The sequence below is a fragment of the Procambarus clarkii genome, chromosome 38, assembly GCF_040958095.1.
Source record: "Procambarus clarkii isolate CNS0578487 chromosome 38, FALCON_Pclarkii_2.0, whole genome shotgun sequence".
NCBI classification, from domain to species: domain Eukaryota; kingdom Metazoa; phylum Arthropoda; class Malacostraca; order Decapoda; family Cambaridae; genus Procambarus; species Procambarus clarkii.
In genome coordinates, this window is record NC_091187.1 from 10,346,903 (window position 1) to 10,371,431 (window position 24,529).

The following is a 24,529-nucleotide window of genomic DNA, read 5'->3' on the forward strand; positions in this document are numbered from 1 at the left end:
CTCCTCAGATGGCGGGCAGGTACCATGGATGCAGTGAGCATTTCCTCTCTGGATCGCCATTCTAAGACGCTGAAAGAGGAAACTGGCGGCTCTAGGGTCTAGTTGTTTTAATTAGCTTTGAACCCAGCTCCTTCAAAAAACTAGCAGAACTTTTACCCCAGGCACCAAGCGTCTCTAAGGCAACGAGGACAAAATTGTAGGTGATCAAGATCTCTGTATTTACACGACTTGGCTGCTTCCCGGCGATTGGCAGCACCTCCTGCTTGTGCAACTCTAAAGTCAACATAGGTGTTGGCTAAAGTTGAAACGCAAGTGTAGTCCTACACCAACTGTTTACCATTCTTCCAGGGGTTCACTGTGATACCGTCTGGGAGACCGACAGGCTCATCAGAGATGCGGGGCACTAGGTAACGGGGCTCTCTCTCTCTCTCTCTACTGGACAACCGGCTGTAGTAAAGCTTCTCTTAATGATGTCATTAACCTTGCCGTGTCTTGCATGCCATCCTCCTGTCCTTTGGCAGAGAAGGCCATGCCGTCCATACCTGTCAGCCACTGCCTCGCCGCAAATACACCTGAATTCGGTGTGGATTGGGGCAGCGAGGCGGAGAGCCACAGAAATTCCAAGGGCCTGCGGTTTGAGACGCGTGCCAGTTGCTGACATTGGGGTTGCTAATAGGAAGTCACCTGCATGGAGAGCTGCTACAGCTCTAAGTCGGGCAGTGTCATGTGGTGGTGTTGCAGCTACTTGTTCGGCAATGGGGTGATCCCAGCTGGATTGCTTATGGGCTTCAGAAAATGGTGGTTGGGGTGCTGGTCCTGTGAGACACCCATTTGGTGGTCCAGTCTGTAAAGCTGGGACCTTGTACCCCTGCCCGTTGAAGTAGGTATTCAGGGAAGATTTCCTTCACAAGGTTGTCAGACGCCACTGAAGAGGACAGGAACGCTGGTACTGCAATTTGTGTTGTGCAAATGCCAAGGCCCCCCCCCCCCCCCGAATCTGACAGGAAAGGAGGCCTGTTTCCACTGAGTCGCTAAGAGAGAGGTTGAGAGAAACAATATATATATATATATATATTTATATATATATATATATATTTATATATATATATATATTTATATATATATATGTCGTACCTAATAGCCAGAACGCACTTCTCAGCCTACTATTCAAGGCCCGATTTGCCTAATAAGCTAAGTTTTCATGAATTAATGTTTTTTCGTCTACCTAACCTACCTAACCTAACCTAACCTAGCTTTTTTTGGCTACCTAACCTAACCTTACCTATAAATATAGGTTAGGTTAGGTTAGGTAGGGTTGGTTAGGTTCGGTCATATATCTTCGTTAATTTTAACTCCAATAAACAAAAATTGACCTCATACATAGAGAAAAGGGTAGCTTTATCATTTCATAAGAAAAAAATTATAGTAAATATATTAACTCAGGAAAACTTGGCTTATTAGGCAAATCGGGCCTTGAATAGTAGGCTGAGAAGTGAGTTCTGGCTACTAGGTACGACATATATATATATATATATATATATTTATATATATATATATATATATATATATATATATATATATATATATTTATATATATATTTATTTATATATATATATATATTTATATATATTTATATATATATATATATATATATATATATATATATATATATATATATATATATTTATATATATATATATATATATATATTTATATATATATATATATATATTTATATATATATATATATATATTTATATATATATATATATATATTTATATATATATATATATATATATATATATTTATATATATATATATATATATATATATTTATATATATATATATATATATATATATATATTTATATATATATATATATATTTATATATATATATATATATATATATATATATATATATTTATATATATATATATATATATATATATATATATATATATTTATATATATATATATATATATATATATATATATATATATATATATTTATATATATATATATATATATATATATATATATATATTTATATATATATATATATATATATATATATATTTATATATATATATATATATATATATATATATATATATATTTATATATATATATATATATATATATATATATATATATTTATATTATATATATATTTATATATATATATATATTTATATATATATATTTATATATATATATATATTTATATATATATATTTATATATATATATATATTTATATATATATATATATTTATATATATATATATATATATATATATATATATATTTATATATATATATATATATATTTATATATATATATATATATATATTTATATATATATATATATATATATATATATATATATATATATATATATATATATATATGTATATATATATATATATATATATATATATACATATATATGTATATATATATATATATATATATGTATATATATATATATATACATATATATGTATATATATATATATATATATGTATATATATATATATATATATGTATATATATATATATATATATATATATATATATATATATATATATATATAGTGACGATAATCTCCTTCAAGAGATTGAGCCTGCTCTTCCCTCCACAATTACGTCGTTGAAATTATATAAAACTACTATGGAAGAAATGTCCAACAACGACAACAACACCAGCTCCGGTTTGCCAGAGCGCAAAACGTTGCAGCCAGAGACACCTGTTCGGACTCAAACCGCCAAACTACCTGTTGATCGCTACCGGCTCCGCTGATTGGTCGCCGGCCGGGCTGCAACTGCACTCGCCCCCCCATACTACTTGATGTCTGGGGTCGCCACGACCTCAGACCTCAGAATGTTCAGTGCTTTCGTGGTTACCACTCCTCCCGGCTAGACGTTAGCGTGTACTGAGAGAGGTGGTAGCTTAAAGCCAATATTCCAGCACCTTCCCTTTATTTTGTGTTGCACTTCTTGTTATTTTGCCTTAACGTAACTTTTCATTGTGTCATTTAAGTATTCTTATTATTTTGATTGATTGATTTTATTATAAGAATTTGTTTGTCAATTTTTTCATGTTTTGATTTATTTAACGTAATTAAAATTTCATTGTTAAAATTTACTTGTGTTTTGTGTGTCTTCTCCTTACCTTACCACAGACGAAGTTCCAGTTTTTCTATTTTTTTTTATAACTATGTGACGAGGCCATACCCCTAGCCTTAAACAGCCGAACACCAACGCGTTACCGTCACAATATATATATATATATTATTAAATATGACCGAAAAAGTAAGATTAACAATTCTAACACGAATTTTCTCAATCTTTCGTACATTTCTTTTCGCTGTTGGAGGTAAATCAAAAATCAATTCTCCAAAATTCATTTTTATTTTGAATTTTGAATTTTAATATATATGAATTTTGGAGAATTGATTTTTGATTTACCTCCAACAGTGAAAAGAAATGTACGAAAGATTGAGAAAATTCTTGTTAGAATTGTTAATCTTACTTTTTCGGTCATATTTAATAATATGTGTCTACAGGAAAGACTGCTACCAAAATATACTAATTTATATTATATATATAATATATATATATATAATACATATTATATATATATATATATATATAATAATATATATCAATATATATTCAATAATATATATTGAATCGAGGTTGTACTGTATTGATATACAGTACTGTATATACAGTATATATACACTCACTCTGTATTTATATACAATATATATATATATATATATATATATATATATATATATATATATATATATATATATATATATATATATATATATATATATATATATATATATGTCGTACCTAATAGCCAGAACGCACTTCTCAGCCTACTATTCAAGGCCCGATTTGCCTAATAAGCCAAGTTTTCATGAATTAATGTTTTTTCGTCTACCTAACCTACCTAACCTAACCTAACCTAGCTTTTTTTGGCTACCTAACCTAACCTTACCTATAAATATAGTTTAGGTTAGGTTAGGTAGGGTTGGTTAGGTTCGGTCATATATCTACGTTAATTTTAACTCCAATAAAAAAAAATTGACCTCATACATAGAGAAAAGGGTTGCTTTGTCATTTCATAAGAAAAAAATTATAGTAAATATATTAATTCAGGAAAACTTGGCTTATTAGGCAAATCGGGCCTTGAATAGTAGGCTGAGAAGTGAGTTCTGGCTACTAGGTACGACATATATATATATATATATATATATATATATATATATATATATATATATATATATATATGCAATTGACGATCACAAAACACTGATCATTTTATGCGGAAAATCCACAGAGAAATATGAAAGGAGGTGAACGTTTCGGCTTTGTTAAAGCCTTTGTCAACACCAGACTGACTAAGGAGAAGGGAGAAGGGGAGGATATATAGGCCGACACCTGATTCCCTGCAATGATTGTGATTCTGTGTACCTTGGACAAACAGGAAAGTCCTTACAATTGCGGTTGTCACAACATGCTTATAGTATAAGAACTGCCCAAACGTCTAATGCATTGTATCTACATACGAGTTTATGCGATCACAATATTAACTGGAATGGGGCAAAAACCATTACCAATTGTGGGGATTTCGTGGAACGGAATTTGATTGAGTCTGCTCTAATCAGTCAGTGTCCAAATCTTCTTAATGTTAGTACTGGAATGTACAAACTTGATCCATTTTTAAGTTATAATATTGCACAACAGTTTAAGAAACAACTCTGATAGAGAGGCTTACAATGTCTCATTATAATTGTATATTCATATATTGTGTGTTCATGAGGCTTTTCTTTAATCTTTCATCCTTATTCTCTGACCGCTTAATCCTCTTTGACCATTCTAAGCTAAGCTATACCTTTTTTGGTTAATTACACCTGACCAACCCTAGGGATGGGTTGGTCAGGTGTCGGCCTATATATCCTCCCCTTCTCCCTTCTCCTTAGTCAGTCTGGTGTTGACAAAGGCTTTAACAAAGCCGAAACGTTCACCTCCTTTCATATTTCTCTGTGGATTTTCCGCATATATGTATATATATATATATATATATACATATATATATACATATATATATATATATATATATATACATATATATATACATATATATATATATATATACATATATATACATATATATATATATATATATATATATATATATATATATATGTCGTACCTAGTAGCCAGAACTCACTTTTTGGCCTACTATTCAAGGCCCGATTTGCCTAATAAGCCAAGTTTTCATGAATTAATGCTTTTTCGACTACCTAACCTATGTAACCTAACCTAACTTTTCCGGCTACCTAACCTAACCTAACCTATAAAGATATGTTAGGTTAGGTTAGGTGGGGTTGGTTAGGTTCGGTCATATATCTGCGTTAATTTTAACTCCAATAAAAAAAAATTGACCTCATACATAATGAAATGGGTAGCTTTATCATTTCATAAGAAAAAAATTAGAAAAAATATATTAATTCAGGAAAACTTGGCTTATTAGGCAAATCGGGCCTTGAATAGTAGGCCAAAAAGTGAGTTCTGGCTACTAGGTACGACAATATATATATATATATATATATATATATATATATATATATATATATATATATATATATATATATATATATATATATATATATATATATATATATATATATATATATATATATATATATATATTGTATATAAATACAGAGTGAGTGAGTGTATATCTACTGTATATACAGTACTGTATATCAATACAGTACAACCTCGATTCAACGTACCCCGATTCAACGAATCTCCTGCTAGTTCGCACACTTTTCAGGCCGGATTTACTCACCCGGTTCGGCGAACAATGGTTCACCGAAGCGGGGGATGTTCAGATTTGCTTACGACGTCGAGACAGAGTTCACAGACTGGTGGAAAACTTTCCCATTCTATCACAGATTACAATTATTAATTCCTTCATATGACAAGTTCGATCACACAAGTGGACCACACAAGTGGACCACAAGCTTACGATGTTGGGACAGAGTTCAGAGTGGTGGAAAACTTTCATTCTATCGCAGATTACAATTAATAATTCCTTCATAAGACAAGTTGGATCAAACAAGTGGACCACACAACAAGTGAATCATATGAACCAAACACCAGCCAGAATGGTCCACAAGAAGTGGACCATTCTGGACCCAGCATGAGAACAGCCGTACCCAGCACGAGCACAGTTGTACTCAGCACTGGTACAACAGCCGTACCCAGCACAAGAACAGTTGTACCCAGTACTGGTACAATAGCAGCCAGCACCAGCTCAGAAGCAGCTGAAGTCACAGCAGCAGCGAGCACCAGCAAAGCTGATGCAAACATCTAAAAACATCATGTGCAGCGTGAACAGTTAGAACAAGTGTTAAATTTAAGTGTGTACACAGTGTTAAAATTAAAGTTGCAGTACTGTAATTTTAGTGTACAATAGTTTTCATAAACTGTATTGTAGTACTCAACATACAGCAGAACTACTATTAATCAACACAGTGCTAACGGCAAAATGCACTGCAGTACGTATTTAATGTAGAGCATTCACAACTTCACGAAACTTCAAGATGGACATGACTTCAACAATAAGGTAAATTTATGAATTACAGTATTTTTTTAGTAGAGAAGTAATATATAGGTAGAGTATGTAATATGATAATGCATTTTTATTGTGTACAAGAAAAAAAAAAGTGACACAAACGCCTCCTGAAAGTCACCTCTTGCAACGAATCCAACGCTCCAACGAACTGGGGTTGGTCCCATATAGTACGTTGAATCGAGGTTGTACTGTATATACAGTATTGTATATACAGTACAATATGTACTGTATATACATTGGAACCTCAGTTGACTAATGCCCCCCTACGAATTTTTCGGTTTACAAGCTCAATTTCTTTGTAAAATTCGACTCGGTATATGAGTTTGGCTTTGCTTAGCGAGTTTGTTGATGCACACATAGGTGGCCCAAGTATGTGGTTCCTGATAGCAAGGGCGAGGCGCGCTTCATTTTACCAGTGTCTACTGCCTAGTGATGATCACGCTTGAATATTGTATTTGGAAGGACAACAGGATGGATGATGAGGGGACTAAATAGATGGGTGGATGGTGAGGGCGGGGATGGAACTGGATGGATGGATGGTGGGGCAGGGATGGAACTGGATAGACGGATGGTGGGGCGGGGATGGAACTGGGTGGAAGGATGGTGGGTCGGGGGGGGGGGGGGGTTGGATGAACTGGATGGAAGGATGGTGGGGGGGGGGGTGAACTGGATGGAAGGATGGTGGGGGGGGGGTGAACTGGATGGATGGATGGTGGAGGGGATGGAACTGGATGGATGGCAGGCGAGTGGGATGGGGAGGATGGTATCTTCTTGAGGTTATTTTGAGATGATTTCGGGGCTTTAGTGTCCCCGCGGCCCGGTCCTCCACCCCCAGGAAGCAGCCCGTGACAGCTGACTAACACCCAGGTACCTATTTTACTGCTAGGTAACAGGGGCATAGGGTGAAAGAAACACTGCTCATTGTTTCTCGCCGGCGCCTGGGATCGAACCCAGGACCACAGGATCACAAGTCCAGCGTGCTGTCCGCTCGGCTGACCGGCTCCTCTACCGGCTGGTAGGGGGATGGGGGGGGGGCGGGGGCGGGGAAAGAAAATCTTTCCGAAACACCAGCCCTAGAGTCATGTAAGGAAAACACACATGGAGGGCAAGTGGGTAATTACCAAAGTGTAATTACCAAAGTGTAGTTACAGGATGAGAGCCACGCTCGTGGTGTCCCGTCTACCCAGCACTCTTTGTCATATAATGCTTTGAAACTATTGACGGTCTTGGCCTCCACCACCTTCTCACCTAACTTGTTCCAACCGCCTCCCACTCTGTTAAAGTGAATTTTCTTATATTTCTTCGGCATCTGTGTTTAGTTAATTTAAATCTACGACCTCTTGTTCTTGAAGTTCTAGGTCTCAGGAAAACTTACCTATCAATTTTATAAATTCCTGTTACTATTTTGTACATAGTGATCATATCACCTATTTTCCTTCTGTCTTCTAGTTTTGGCATATTTAATGCCTCTAACCTCTCCTCGTAGCTCTTGTCCTTCAGTTCTGGGAGCCACTTAGTAGCATGTCTTTGCACCTTTTCCAGTTTGTTGATGTGCTTCTTTAGATATGGGCACCATACAACTGGTGCATATTCCAGCTTTGGTCTAACAAAAGTCTTAAACAATTTCTTTAATATTTTGCCATCCATGTATTTAAAAGCAATTCTAAAGTTAGAAAGTGTAGCATAGGCCCTCCCCCCTCACACAATGTTCTTAATGAGATCCTCAGGTGATAGTTTTCTATCTAGAACCACCCCTAGATCTCCTTTATCAGTCTTCTTTAAAGATTTCTCACATAATTTATAGGTTGTGTGGGGTCTGCTCTATTCCACATTCCATAACATGGCATTTATTTACATTAAATTCCATTTGCCAAGTGGTGCACAATTGACTTGAGAATGGTCCAGGACGGACAGATACGTCGTCGTCCCTTCACCTTCTAGTGTGTGGTCTGGTCAACATACTTCAGCCACGTTATTGTGACTCATCGCCTGCATCTTAAATGTACATTTAATATTTAACATGACAATCACACTTTCCCAAGGGAGAAAGGTACTGGATGTCAAATATCTTTTCTTTCCTGGTGAATACTAGATCAAGTACTGACAGTACATCCCCTTCCCTCATTCTTGTGGCCTGCTTGACGTGTTGATATAAGAATGTCTTCAGAATGAAGTTTACAAATCTGCATGTCCAAAAGTCCCCCGTTCTTGCGTCATAGGCCTCCCAGTCTATTACTTTAAAGTTTAAGTCCCTCAGTATCAACAGTCGTGATTTATATATCTGCTTGTACTATAATTTCTCTCATGATCACTAAGACACCCTTTGATTTGTCATCCAGTTCTTCCTTTGTCTATGTGTTGCTTGCTGGTGGGCTGTAGGCATTTACAATTATCAGTTTATCATCCTGATTCCAGACCTGCAATGCCATTATGTCAACTTTGAGGATTTTTAAGTATTAACTCTCTTACCTTCAGGTGTTCTTTCACCAGCACAGCCACTCTTTCCCTCCCTTCCCAGTTGTCCTGTCATATCTCCAAACTGAGTAGCCCCTTGGGAATAAGACTTCATTTAAAATATTTCCTTCAAGTTTTGTCTGATAATGCGACAATATCTGGGACCTTACGCTGAATTATATCTTGCAACTGTAATGTTTTTGATCTAACTCCATCTATGTTGGTGTATACAATTTCCAGGAACATGTTCGCTTTCCCTTTGCTCTTTACTTCCCCTTCCACTAATGATTTTGTTGCCTTGTTTTTATGTACCATTTCATTAGCTTTCCAGTCCCTGACACTTTGTAGAAAAAAGAATTTGTCTTCTTCATTTCTATTTCCATTTAGACGTTTTGCTTCAATGGCAGGCGGGTGGGAAGGTGTCTGTGTGCAGGCAGGCAGTAGTGAGATAGTTGGCAGACTGGGTGTGCAGGCAGCAGAACAAGTGTGTCGCAGAAGATAGCCAAGGATGTGGGTGGCATGGCGGGCACAGAGCGGGTGGGTAGCAGGGCAGTCAGGAGAGAGTAGATGGGCAGATGAGTAGCAGGACTGTTGGTCAGAGTGGGTTGGTGGGTAGCAGTGGGCAGGCAGGTAGTGGTGTAAGATGGCGAGCTTCCGACTAGGACTAATGCAAGAGCTGGTCACCCCCGGACCCTCTCAATGACCCCGCTGCCCCTTCTCGCACACCAGACCCTTCCCTCTACCTCCATCCCCCCCATACCTGCACCCTCCTCGCTACCTCCATCCCCCCCATTCCTGCACCCTCCTCGCTACCTCCATCCCCCCCCATTCCTGCACCCTCCTCGCTACCTCCATCCACCCCCCCCCCCCGCAATCCTGCACCCTAATCGCTACCTCCATCCCCCCCTATCCTGCATTCTCCTCGCTACCTCCATTCCCACCCATATCCTGCACCCTCCCCGCTATGTCCATTCCCCCCCATCCTGTACCCTCCTTGCTACCTCCATCCCCCCCGTCATGCACCCTCCTTGCTACATCCATCTCATCCCCCCACACTGGTCCCCAGACGGTATTAATATGGTGGGCTTCTTTGCTACTAGTTGATGGATCGGGAGGCAGACAGTGAATGACATTAACCCTCAAACCGCTAGGGGCCCAAATGGAATTCACACCCCCTGGCGCAACAAAAAAAAAAAATCCAAAAAATTCTTTCGTCTTATAGAAGTGTTCATTTTTGTTCCCTGGTCACGGAAAAAATAACAAAAAAATCGTAGGTGGCATATTTTAGCCGAAATAGGGTAGGGAAGTGTGGCAAAAAAGGGGCGTTGGCGGAGCCTTCGCCAGACGAGGTCTGCTCCGCCCGAGCTGTCAGACAGCAGTTGCAACAAATATATTATTACCTAATTATTTCAATGTCTCTGATTTTTTCTTAATTTTTTGCAGTAATATTATTCCATACAGTGAATTGTGGTACATTTATATTATAAAATGTGTGAACCATCGCTGTACTCAAAATTATGGTGTGCATATTAGTGATTCAATTATTATGTTCATAAAGCAATAAACAAATAGTTTTGCTGTTGTTACACTATATACACAGGTTATATATAAGTATTTGCATGTTTTGTACACCATAACGAACTACTAAGTTGGTCTTGTGAGTCAAAAAGCAACGAGGAGTGATCGCCAAACACCAGCGAGCCACTCACTGCCACTCCCTCCCTCAACACCACCTCACTCACCCTCATTCACCTCCCACAATACTCTTTCTGTATTTATTCACTATACACAGACGTTATATATACGTATTTACATGTTTTGTTCACCATAACTGTACATCTAAGCTTGTATGGTGAGTGAAGGCCATAAGACGTAGCTACTCACACAGTCAGCTGATCGGCGGCCGCCCTCAAGGCCAGACGCACTAATATTTGTCCTCCAACAATATTGTTTGTGGTGTTATTACGCTATATACACACATTATATATAAGTATCTACCTGTTTTATTCACCATACCTGAACAAATAAGATGGTATGGTGCCCAAAGACCATAGTGGCCACCAGTAAACACCATGCCAAGTCGTGCAGACGACGCTCCTCCCTCACCAAAATGGCGGTTCCCAACCTTCTACTCTCGCTGTTATCACTCTATACACACGTTATATATAAGTATCTACATTTGTGTTCACCATAGCAAACCACTAAGCTGGTATGGTGAGTGCAGTCAATAAATGGTGGCCACACACAGTATGGTGAGTGCAGTCAATAAATGGTGGCCACACACAGTCAGAAGATGACGCCACAACCCTCCCTCCACAGCCTTACTCCTCCCTCCATGGAGCACAGCGCTAAATATCACCACAATCCTGCTATTATCAGTATCCTGGTCAGTTTTATCACAGTCAGGGGGCTTCAGTAATACTATCACTGCTAAATAATAGCAGTATCATTTATATTATGGTATTTGTAGGCGATGCTGTGGTCACAAGCTGAACAGTGGTGCTGTGAGCTCGTGCTGCGTGCGCCAGCCTTGGTGGCTTGCTCAATACTGACGCTGTAACACCCAAGAATGTTGGCCTGGATTTTTTTTCTAGGTGGCATCTGGCAACTATTGGTCGTGGCTGTACTATAGCTGCCCCTATCCCAGGCGGGGCGTTTAAATTATAGCGCTAGACACGAAATCATATATAAATGATGTGCGCGGTTTCGGTTTTGTCACTGATATCATTTATATATGATATGCGCGGTTTGAGGGTTAAACTCTTATTGCTTACTAACCGATTGGTTGCAACTATGAAAGCCTGATTGAGTTACTGATTGAATGCCTGATTGACTGTGAATGCATGACTGACCATAAATGCTTAACCACAACTGTGAATGCTTGACTGACTTTGGTTATGACTCCCTGTGACTGGTCTTTATGGTGAATGCTTGACTGACATTTTGTGACTTATGTGACAGCCTGTAAGAACCAGAGGCAGTGAAATGTGTGAAAGGATAATCTAGGACCAGTGCTGCAGATATGAATGTGCTTATGGTGAGCAGGAGTTCGCATGTGCTTGCGTAACTGTTTCATGAATCTGGCCCCTGGTTGGGCCACTTAATGACCTGGGTCACCATCTGGTGGCAGTCAGATTAAAGACCCTAGGGGGTATTAACCCAGCTGTAACAATAATTTGCCTCTATTACCTCAGGGTTCATAATTTTCTTCAAGCACGCACTTCTTTTGTTTTATCTATTTCCCTCCCCCCCCTTGAAATCACTAATAAAATGTGGGGAACCAAGTCATACAGGTCAATTACAATCAAATGCATTCAAACAAAATTTATGCACGTCTAAGAATACTGCATTATAAAAATTCTGAGCATTTTTATGTAGCGAAAAATAAAAACGAAGGAAGACGAAAGAATATGAGAATAAAATTGAGAAAAATTTGTTCGGACGTATACTGTAATTGGCAAAATGTTTAATAAATTTATATTAAATTTAATTTAGTTCAATACACCTAAAGATTTATATTTTAATACACTTAAATTAATTTCAATGTTTTCTAACTTCAAAAGGGGTGGTGTATTTACCTGAGAGTAGGTTTAGGACTGGACAAAAAGAGCTGCAGAACGGAGATAGCAGGAGCCAAGTCCCGTGCCGAGGATTTTCTGAGAGTAACAATGGCATTGGCCGCTTCATATATTACCATCTCTGCTTTATGCCTCAACATGGACTCCAGAAAGTCAAACAACCGCGAATCTGCTCCAACCTCGTCTTCCTCGATAAGACGAGCTACAATACGAATCTGAAAGAAGTTAGGATATAAAGCACAGTACTGTACAAATTATTACTCCTAAGCCTCAAACAATAAAAGCTTCAGATTCACACTACATAATGATTACATCAGAACAGGATTCAGAAGCAGCTAACAACAAAGGACAGTTGCTTACCACCAAACAGTGACCTCTACTTACGTTTAACCACTTAACTGCGCCAACTAAGTATTCTCGGTCGGCGGGACACTGCGCCAACCGAGAAAACTTTGATTTTTCGGTACCAATTCTAAATGTGTACGAGGTTGGTTGTGTATGAAATGGACTCTTAGGACCTCCAGTGAGAGGCAGCCATCTTGGAAAAAATTCCCAGAATGCCCTAGGGCTACTGGCTGGGTTAGTACTGAATGAGCAACCATGGGTGGCGCACGCGCCTGTGGCTCCCAAACACCTGTCCGATGCGGTGTTGAAAGATAACGCTCTGTTAGTGAAATTCAAACCTTATTGTTTGAAGAACATAAGGGTCATAATATTGGTGAACTTAGGGGCAATAAGGACATAACACAAAGGTAGGATGCAAGTGATACAGCACCTATGAGGACGATACAGCGAGCGTATCCAGTTGTAGCTCCGAGCGTCACCCTTGCAATCCTATGCTATCTCCAATTTATTTAGATGATACATCGATGAATTCACTTTCTGCGTTCAGTGATGATGCATCTGATACAATTAGCATAGATGAACAGTGTTAGCGGCTTCCATGGTGGTGTTTTCCATAGATATTTTCAATACCTGAATCTCTTCCTGACTGACGGACACTCTTTGAGGCAAGCTGAATCTCTTCCTGTGCGAGACCATACAAAGCGATGTTTTCAAGACTACCTTACAAATTGATCTTTTCCTATAATCTTTTCAATACTACCTTATGCTTTACAAGCTTGGCTACATACAACCTACAAGTACTAAAGCCAAGGCTGTATGTGAGTGCGTTATTTGCAAGCACACAGAATGAAGAAACGGAGCGAAAATTTATCTGTACCTGGTGCACGGAGAGCGAAGTCGCGCTGTGTACCATGGACTACTTCGTTGATTATTACTCACTTCCGAAGTACTGAGTGTGTAATACAGTGTGTTACTGTGTAAATAGTGTGTGAAATTGTACATATTGTAATTTTAGTGACTTTTTAACAGGTAATATTGCGACAATAAACATTTATTGTGGACACATTACTGACATGCATCACAGTTCCATGGAACATTATGAACGTTCTACTGTATACATATTGTAAAGGACACAAATATGCATCATATACGATAAAAAAAAAAAAAAACGGCATTGGAAATACATAAAACAATTAATTGAAAATATATTTCTGGCAACACCCGGTGCTTGAATGGCCTGCGCAACCATGTCTGGGCGATTCACGCACGGGCGACCAGGCCCTGATGACGTCACAGTGCAACTTGTCCACATCCCCACAGCGAAAGTAAGTGGAATTTGGTATTTATTTCTACATAGACATGTTCAGGGAAGAGAATTTATCATTTTACGAAAAAAAAAAAAATTGGGGGGGAGGGGGGGGGGGGACACTTTCATGCGCATCGGGGGAATTTCACAATAAACTTGGTGCAGTGGTTAATAGCAACAGTTATGACCAAGGTTAAATATAGTTGGACATGCTGTACACCTCCTTAAACTATTAAATGACTGCTATTTAAATTTTTAATGTACATAATTTTTTGTTACAAATCAAATGAAAAAAATCATACTGTATATGGCAATTGGAGAGTATGACACCAGCCTAATCAGTTCAGAAAGATACGTTGAGGTCATGTCTTAATTGTAAATGTACCTCTTACTATATTTTTCCCCTACAGCAGTATTTAAATTTATGCATACCTATATTCAAATGTCATTATATACAAGTGTATTGTATTATTATGTTATATTTCATCATATTGTTGAGCGAGTGTAACTGCTCGTTTGGACTGTTGTGCAGCCGACCGCTGACACTACCACCTCCCCTTGCCAGTGTCTCCCGACAGAACAGCCAACCTGTGAGCTGGTTATTAGTTTGTGATGCATGTATACATACGAACACATCCATATATAAAATGTGTGTTTATTTTGTGCATTTGAACATCTGTGTATGTTCCCCAAGTATTATAATGTATTTAAGTGCTGTATTTTGTTTTCTTTGTTACCCAAGTGTGGGGTGGGGTTATATTAATGTACAAAATTGGTATTGTTAGTTGACCTGTGATGAACTGCCAGGAGCAATCTCACTGGTCTGTTAGGTTTAGTAGGGGGTTACACACACAGTGTGTGCTTTCCGAGTAATATTTTAGTAGAGATATTTATCTTTATTATCTTGAGATTATCTTGAGATGATTTCGGGGCTTTTTAGTGTCCCCGCGGCCCGGTCCTTGACCAGGCCTCCACCCCCAGGAAGCAGCCTGTGACAGCTGACTAACACCCAGGTACCTATTTTACTGCTAGGTAAAGGGGCATAGGGTGAAAAACTCTGCCTGTTGTTTCTCGCCGGCACCTGGGATCGAACCCATGACCACAGGATCACAAGTACAGTATGCTGTCCGCTCGGCCGACCGGCTCCCCGGTCAGTTTGTATACCGTACAGTATATCTATTGTTTTCTTACTAGTAAGGCAAGAAGGGGATTATTGTGTGGATCAGAGTTGATAAGTGTTATTACTACATTTTCAAATTATAATTCCTGTGGTGAAGTGACATTGTTATATCCATTTGGGGACTCATTTTCATGCCTGTGTGGACTAACTCTGGAGAGGAGATCCAGGACTTAGTCAAATTTCATGTCGTGTCGTGTCAATTTTAACTGTTAAAAGAAGATTCCCGACTGCCAGATTTTCATTCATTATGGACCGATTTTTGAGAAGAGTTTTTCAACTTTTGCCATTCAAACTAAGTCCAGTTGGGACTTTGTTTTTTCTGAAGGCAAAGTGATAGTTCACTGACGTATTGATGTTCATGCCAAGACATTACCCCTCCCCTTCCCCACTCAGGTTATATAACGTCACCACCCACATTGTCTACAACTTAGCAGCCAGTCCATGCTGTCTAGTGTACCCATGTTATTAGGTTATCTTTGTTTAGTGATATCTAGCTGCTGTGACTTGTGCCTTGTGTTAACTTATGTGATTCACTATCTTGTTGTGGTTACGTAAATATTGTGTAAATAGGCTGTGCTATGTAGATAAGTTCACCCCAGTAAACTGGTGGGTTTTACTTAAGACTTTCACTCAACCTTAGACATTTTGAACTTGCATATTTGAAGACAGGAGGTTCACCGAGTTATGAGGGAAAGTTCAACTCCACAAACCTTGCTAGGGAGCATGATATAACATGGATCCATGTAAGGGTTAATGTAGCTCAACAGTTACATATTTCAAGCTCTTCATTGTAGCAGTTACAAGCAGGGCTGTGGAATCTGAACCAATTCTTGGGCTACTGGAGCTCAAGTCTCCAAAATGAACCAGCTGACTCCAACCTCTATTCTATTCTGTATGCTAGATACTAACTTTTTTTTCAATTTTAGGAATAATTTTGTAAATTTTTACTTTTTTAATGTCCTGTTAATTTGTATCGAGCCGTCTTACCACATGGGTCCGATGGGCACTTGCTTGGGGGCCCCATGAGCTTAGGGTCCCCACGAGCATAAGACATGTTCATTATGGAAGCGAATGTTAAAATATCTAGGTCTTGTTGCAAGCACACTTATATAATATAATCTTGTTAAAACGGCCCAGACTTCATAGCCTTTCGATAAAAAAAATAACCACAAAGTTTAAATTGTCTAAGTTTTATCTCTTGTTTATAAATTAAGTTTACCAAATGATTAATTTCTTTAAAAAAAAAAAGAAAAAAGCCCCAATGGCATAGCTATAGCCTACAGACCTAAACTAACAGGTTAGGGCTTTAAAAAGTAGTCTGATGATTCAGTCTGGCAGTGATGAAATCTCCTATCAAAATAGGAAATAAATAATCAGTACATTATTTCCTATAATGATATCTAAATTGAGGAATCAAAGGTACCATAAATTGAGGTACAGAGGTACTGTACCATAGATTGAGAAGTCAGAGTCGGAGGCGAAGGTTTTATGTAGACTCACTACAGCCCAGGTTACAAGGCAAAGATATGTCCATCCTTCTAAGCTCTAGAGGACTAGAGGTGTAGATGGGTGTTATGGGAACGTGTTGTATCGTTTTGTCATGGAGTAGCAAGATGGTAAACTAACCCTACAATGTCCAAGATGAATGCAAAATGCGTACAAAACCAGTTGATAAATAATGTACAAATGGCATGGCTAAGATTGTAACAATGAAAGTTTCTCCTACAAAGTGAAGGGCAAAGAATAAAGCCATTTATTCATTATTAAATAAAGCAGACTACTACAAATAAGATTCAAAGCCTTCCTTGAATCAAGGAGTGCCATAGTGGACCTGCTGGCCCATAACTAAGTGGGCTTCATTTAAATCAACCTCCTCCTCCATTAACCTAACAAATGTACTTTTGGAACTTTTTAAACCACCACAATAACTATCTGGTAGCCCATCCACAACACTATTCCCAAGCCAGTACACTTCTCTATATCCCTCCTAAATATTAATCCCTCTAGCTTGAATCTAGTGTTGTGCATTCCAATTTAAATTAATTTTCACTTAACTTTACCAAGGAAAAACTTCACCAGTATCAACTAAATTCTACAAATTCACACTACTACATTTAAAATATTGCAATAAAACTTACCAGCAAGCAGATGGCATAAGGAGAACGAAGACCAGAAGAAGTTAGTTTTGTCACCATCTTCGTAACAGCAAGTTTATCCGACTTGCGGATCTGGTGCAACACTCCGAGGGCATGAAACTGAACCATCACACTGGAATATAATTTATGTATTTATCCACCCCATCCTTCTGAAATATTATAGTAACTATTTGGTCAAAAGTATAAACATGTAGTGAATGACTATTGAAAAGGTCACATTTTTTACTTTTAATTTTATATAGTGCAGAAAAATAAAAACCAAGCTTAACCACTGCACTTCGCAGAGTGGCTTAAGGCACCTGATCAGGGGCGCACAGAATGCCACGTGGTATTTTCAGGTATAGGGAGCAATTCAAAACTCCCGTGGCTACACGGGGGTTTCACATCCAGTAAACAGCTGCCATTTTGAAAAGAAATCAACAGCATCCGTACAGGTTGTGAGAGCCTTAGTACTGAGAGAGTGACCAAGGCTGGCACATGCAGGAGCAGTTCACAGCACCGCTGTGCAGCTAGGGGGGGTAGGGCCACAGCACCGCTGTGCAGCTAGGGGGGGGTAGGGCCACAGCACCGCTGTGCAGCTAGGGGGGGGGGGGAGGGCCACAGCACCACTTAGTAATGATGAATAAAATAGGTAACTAATTATTTTGCAGTCATGGATGATTATGACTGTAATAAAAGACTATGTACAACATTCAGATATCAGTGAACACTGTTAGTTATGATATTCACAACATGAGGTAGAGAGAGCACCCAGCCATTGTTTCCTGCACCTATGCATCATGAAACAACCACACATTTCTTCACAATATAACCCTGTGGAAATATTCATATGCCGGACTTTTGTGACAGAAATATGGTAATAACAGCAGTTTTGTATCCAGTCATAGCAAGATGAGTAGAATTTGAAGGCACTGTCATGCATCACGTGACTGCTAGCATTGTCTGCTCGTATGTGTGGCTTCATGTGTGTTTTAATTTCATTACCATACCCACCAGAACTGCTTATTAGTTTGTTATGGTCCACACAAATGTAGATAACGTCATGATACGAGGCAACGTAGCCCAGGCTTCTCCAATATGAGAGTTGTTCCTGGGCTCTCTCCACGACTGAGGACTTCTTGATTTTGAGGCGATTTCAGGGCTTAGTGCCCCCGCGGCCCGGTCCTCGACCAGGCCTCCACTCCCAGGAAGCAGCCCCGTGACAGCTGACCAACACCCAGGTACCTATTTACTGCTAGGTAACAGGGGCATAGGGTGAAAGAAACTCTGCCCAATGTTTCTTGCCGGCGCCTGGGATCGAACCCAAGACCACAGGATCACAAGTCCAGCGTGCTGTCCGCTAGGCCGACCGGCTCCCTAGGACTAATATTACAGTACTATGTGAGGATGTATAAACTGTGGAGGCAGATATGACAATGGGGTGATAGCCAACAAAATGAGGTCATTAGGAATAACAGGTAAAGCCGGGCAATGGATATTAAATTTTCTATCAAACAAAATGCAGAGTGACAGTTAAGTCACTTAATCATAGTCTCTAGTCCAAGTACAGTGAAAATCTCTCTACCTCAGGACAGTCCATGCACCACTGCTTTTCCTTATTCTCTTATCAAATATAGACAAAAACACAAGTCACAGTTTCAAGTCACCTTCTGCAGATGACAAATCAGCATGAAGATCTTTATAAGACATTGAAAAACTATAAACCAATGTTCTTAAAGCTTTTGATTTGGCAACAGAAAACAACATGTTTCAAACATATAAATCAACCTGTCCTCCTACAAACAACGTCGCTTTTCACTCGTATGCTTTACACAAGTCAAAAAAATTATCCTACTAGAAAATGGAAGCGGCTCGTGAAAGTGACGTATTGTTCCATTTTCTGTTTTGGGTCCTCTGGTAGGTTAGGAGAGGACACTAAATTGACAATTTTCTTGACATTTAGAAACCTTAAGGCTGGATAAATTCAAGTTACTTAGGTATGGTAAAAAATGAAGATCTTCAACAAAGTGCAGAGTACAAAATCAAATCTGCCCATAGTAGAAAAGCACCTTCTAAAGGATATGGGAATAATGTCTGACGACTTAAGTTTTAGGGAGCACAACCAAGCAAATATAACTGATAGAATAGATTATGAGAACCTTTAAATAATGGGATCCCATCACAATGCTCATCATATTCAAATCACTAGTGCTGCACAATCCAGGTACAGGTGCATACCACCCATACTTCCTCATTGCAATTCCCATCCCACAATATTTACACAAGCTGCTGTTCCGAACAAAAATTAACTTCCACTCCACTTACTGTAACTTCACAAATAGTGTTATATACATGTCTTGATAATACAGTATTGTCAACTTCATATATAATGCTGATGTACCTAGAATCTAATTACTGTATATTCAAGGGGAAACCTTTAGCAAATCTTCAGGTGATAAGAGATTACTGCTGGAAGACAGTAAAGTGTCTGCTAAAAGTTTCCAAGAAGGCCACCTCATCAAGTAAAAGCTAAGCACTCAGGATAGAAACAAATATACATACCAGTCAGAGCTAAGTGCTTCCTGCACTTCAGAGACCCAGCGTTTGACAACATCTGGTGAATCCTTCATGATATGCCGGCAAGATACTAGAGCAGCGCTGCTAACACCGGGTGCACGATCAACGATGGCCTGCTTCATGTACCTCTCGATAGCCTGCATCATGGTGGCCTGCAAAATTTAAAAAAAGGCACCTGCTATGAAAGGTCAGCCCATCCTCCTGCTTAGGCAGTATTTATAGTAACGATGAGGACCATTGTGCATATATTGAAGTAAAAGGCAATTAGAAAGTAGAAATTAGTACTATTGAATTTGGACAATACAAGTTTTAGTATTGATGCTGCAATGAGCCTAACCTAACCTTCCTATGCCTAATACACATTATCTGAGGCCAGTACATGTGTGCTATACTAGGCCTAGGAATATTTAAGTTTGGTTTTTAGCTTTATTTTTCAGACTATAAAGAGAATAGTACTTTTTTTCAGGGATATTCCTGTGATGGCCTGTGATGGCCCTAAGTCTCTGGCTGGCCCACTAAGTCTTACATGTTTCTTGTTTCCATTTTACTTAGTGTATGAGTGCTGTATTTATGACTTACATTCACTTCAGTAAGATTACACTCTGTGTTTAACAACAACTTCTGCTCTGTTGAATCTTAGAAACCAAATAATATTTAAACTAACTGTGCACTGTGTTAGACAATGTTCTGGTGGTATGTTAGGCATTTTTCCAGAGCTGACATTTCCTCTCATCTGAATAGTACCAAATTCTACCATCCAATTGTCCATTACGTCTATGTATGTATGATGGTCTTCAGTTACAGAATGAACTATCTAAACAGGAGGAAGAGTTGGAAAGGTTTATAGAAAAAACAGTATTCTGAAGAATAAAAGGTAAAGACTGGAATCACAATTATCTAAATTCCTGCTTTTTCTGGATTCTCCGATTATCCAGATATATTTGGCCCTCTATCCCTATTAATTAACCGGATGGATGTTTGATCAATGGATGTAATGTACATCCCCCATTAACTGGAAAGTCTCTGTACTGTCCAACATACAACAAACATATCCTTACCTAACAGAAATAAGCTTAACCCAGGTATGTGCCTCCCCTAATGCCATTTGCATACAATTATTTAACCCACTCACCCAACCCTTTCTTTCATACATCATTGCATCTTTCAAGCTGTCCCCTCACCCAACCCTTTGTCAAATTGAACCCTTCCAGAACCTAGTTCCTGCTGAGCAAAAAAATGACACGATTGGATTATCTGTATGATCCAATTACACTTTTTGCAACCAAGAGTACAAGAAGGAAGGCAGGAACTATCAGGGAAAAGCACCAAGGCATTACGACTATATTGCACTGGGAAGGGATCAGGATAAAGATTTGGGATGGGACGGGGAAAAGGAATGGTGCCCAACTACTTGGACATACAGGGATTGAACGCCGACCTGCATGAAGTGAGACCGTCGCCCTACCAGCCTGTGCAAGTCGTTGGGCCAGGAGTACAAGAACTACCCACTGATATTGGAGAATGTGTGTAAACAGTTGGGATCAATCATTGTTATTTGTTGGACATATTGCTCACATTCAAGTAATTCATTTTAAAGGATTTTAAACTTTGCTATCAGGAGTTACAATACCAAGTAACAATAAGGGATCTATCTTGCATCACCACACAGCACGTAAATCCATAAAGTTTTGTGCCAATACATGACAGCATTCTCTCAATTAAAAAAAAAAAGTAAATAAAAAAAAATTAAGTGGAACAATGTTATTAGGTGGTATCTCCCAAAGAATAAAGTAAAACCACAGTAAAAACTCTAGAAATTAAGAATGAAACCACCCAATTTTTATTAGTGATTAAATTATACGTACATCTGTGATCCTGCACAGTGCTCTAATTGCTGGGGCCCTGTACTGGTCCTCTCGCCCAGTCATATCTTTCGTTAGGGAAGATGTTACAATGATTGTGTCTTCTGCTACAGTGCACAGTTCCTGGAATTATAATGATCAGAATGAAACCGACATGTGTACGTAAAGAATTAAAGCAATGTAAACTAGCTGTAATACAATGTTACATTGGCATATCAAGCCATGGTACACCACTATCCAACAATACAGTACAACTACACTTCAATTACTAGACGGTGCCCAACCTTAATCCCTAGATATACAAGCCGTCGAAGAACCAAGTCATTGCTCTGGAACAACTTGGTCATTGCAAAGAAGGCATCGGTAGCTTCTTTGGTGGCAAGGCTCTCTCCTTGGTTGAGGAGATAGAGAATCTTGGTGAGGACATGGGTGCTGCGCTTCACATTAACTGGAGTCTCGTTGAAAACCCGAGCCTCTTGTAATACTGAAGTCTTGTCCATGCTGTGGTATGGATTCCCACCACCTGAAACGCATATAATATATAGTGATGAAACACCAAATAAGTATAAAGTCCTGCCATAAAAATACAGAGAGGGGGAATGGTAATTGTTCATACATGGATTAATTAGGTTTAATATTCAAGTTGCTGTTGAAGGGAGGAGGAAGGATGGATGAATGAATGCAGGGGGAATGAGAGTTTATTAAGGAAAAAATGAGGGAGTAAGAGAAATTGGTAGTTGTTGGAGGACAAGAGGGAGTAAGAATAGGTATTTATAAAGCCAAGAGGGAGAAGTTATTACTGGTGGAGAGGAAAGAATAAGTTAATGATGGGTGAGGAAGAGGGAGGAGGAAGTGAGCCGTTACCAATAGGAGAAAACGGAATTAGAAAAGATTATGAGTGTGCTGCAGTAACTCACGAGGAAGGAAAGGAGTTATGAGGAATTCATTTTCTGAGTGAAAATGCTTTTTACACTTTCACTCAATCCCTAGACTATTAAAGCTGTGATTTACTCAAGGCCAGGAGTGCTAATTATTGAATGAGGAGAAGTCTACACCACGAGCCTTACTTGGGAATCACGACATAACAGGGACAAAGAACTAGAACCCAAAAGCAGTCAAGGGTTTCAACCAAACCCAGCCCAGTGGTTAAATCACCACACACAGGTGAACTTGAGATTAACCAGCAGCTGCTAGTGTTCTTGCCTGGAACGTTGATGCTAGTGGAGCGCAAATCTATCAACTGTCAGCTACGAGCAAACTCTAGAAGAGAGAGGATGTTGTCTTGGGATCCAATACCAGTCCCTCCCACAAGATCAACTGCTGGCACCGAGACTAGAAACTTTATAAGGAGTATACAATGTGCCAAAACATTGAGAAATAGATAAAGAGCTTGCAGAAAAAAAAATGGCCTAAAGAAGCCAGTCATGGAAGAGGGGGCAGAACAGTGATCTGCCAAAAGAAGAACAGTGACCTGCTTGTGAAGAACCACACAAGTAGTCTGGTAAAGGTCTTTGAAGTGAAGTTGAACACTAAAGTCAAGAGCCCAAGGTGGTAATTGGCATGTTCAACTTGGGAAACCCAGTCAATTTCTGTACTGCGGATGGACTCAGGCATGCCAATAGGCATCCTGCAAGTCCAGGGAAATGAACCAAGCATGATTGTCCTCCATCTGCAAACTATGAGCACAGTTGTCAATTGGCATCTTTGACAAGGAATGCTAGTCGCAAACAAATCTAAAATGTCTAGGCTTGGTAGACTCTTTGTACATTACTGATACCGAGTCGAGATGAAAATCCACAAGTGGCAAGTTGAATCGCATCCCAGTCCAACATGTCACAGATGATGCAGAGTAAATAGGAGTGTGGAGATTTGAAGCTCAAAGTGAGATTGGGGGGATAAAGTAAATCACCAACCTAGAAGCCCTCCACCCCTGAAGCTACACTTTAGGATGGGAAAAATGATCACCAAGGCCCCTCCCCACCTTCAGGAAACCCCCCCCCCCCCCAAAAAAAAAAAAAAAAAAAAAAAGGTCATAGAAGGATGAGGAGCATAACCCAAATCCAACCCTGCAGACCATGGGTGAATGTATCTTCTAACACAAATAAAGGAACATAGAGGAAGGATCAGGCACCGAGTACCCCCCTATGATTGCCACAAAAGAGCCAGACATTGCACTAACTTCAGCTCCCGAGCCAAAGCCGCCTGCTCACCTCTAAACAGTCATTGCAGAACCCTAAGAAGTGAAGCAGGCTCAGAGGATGGATGACAAGAGGATGAAGCACAAGGTCAAAATCAAATTCGCCAGAGGCAGCCAGTGTCTGCATCTGCTTGAAATAAAGTGCACACACCAATAAATAGCCAACTGCAAAGGAGGCTAGGTCAAATAGTGGTCAGATAGAAATGTCACAATTCCGGGAGTAAA

At 38.9% G+C, this 24,529-nt stretch overlaps 1 protein-coding gene across 1 annotated transcript in view; it reads right to left on the reverse strand.

Moving 5' to 3' along the window:
* gammaCOP (coat protein (coatomer) gamma) overlaps positions 1-24,529 on the reverse strand; it is a 66,330-nt gene that overhangs the window by 31,461 nt on the left and 10,340 nt on the right. The window contains exons 2-6 of the mRNA XM_045764817.2: positions 22,392-22,630; positions 22,111-22,230; positions 20,231-20,397; positions 17,672-17,801; positions 12,703-12,917 (exon numbers count right to left, since the gene is read on the reverse strand). Of these exons, the coding sequence (XP_045620773.1) occupies positions 12,703-12,917; positions 17,672-17,801; positions 20,231-20,397; positions 22,111-22,230; positions 22,392-22,630 (871 nt within the window). The remainder of the gene's footprint in view (positions 1-12,702; positions 12,918-17,671; positions 17,802-20,230; positions 20,398-22,110; positions 22,231-22,391; positions 22,631-24,529) is intronic.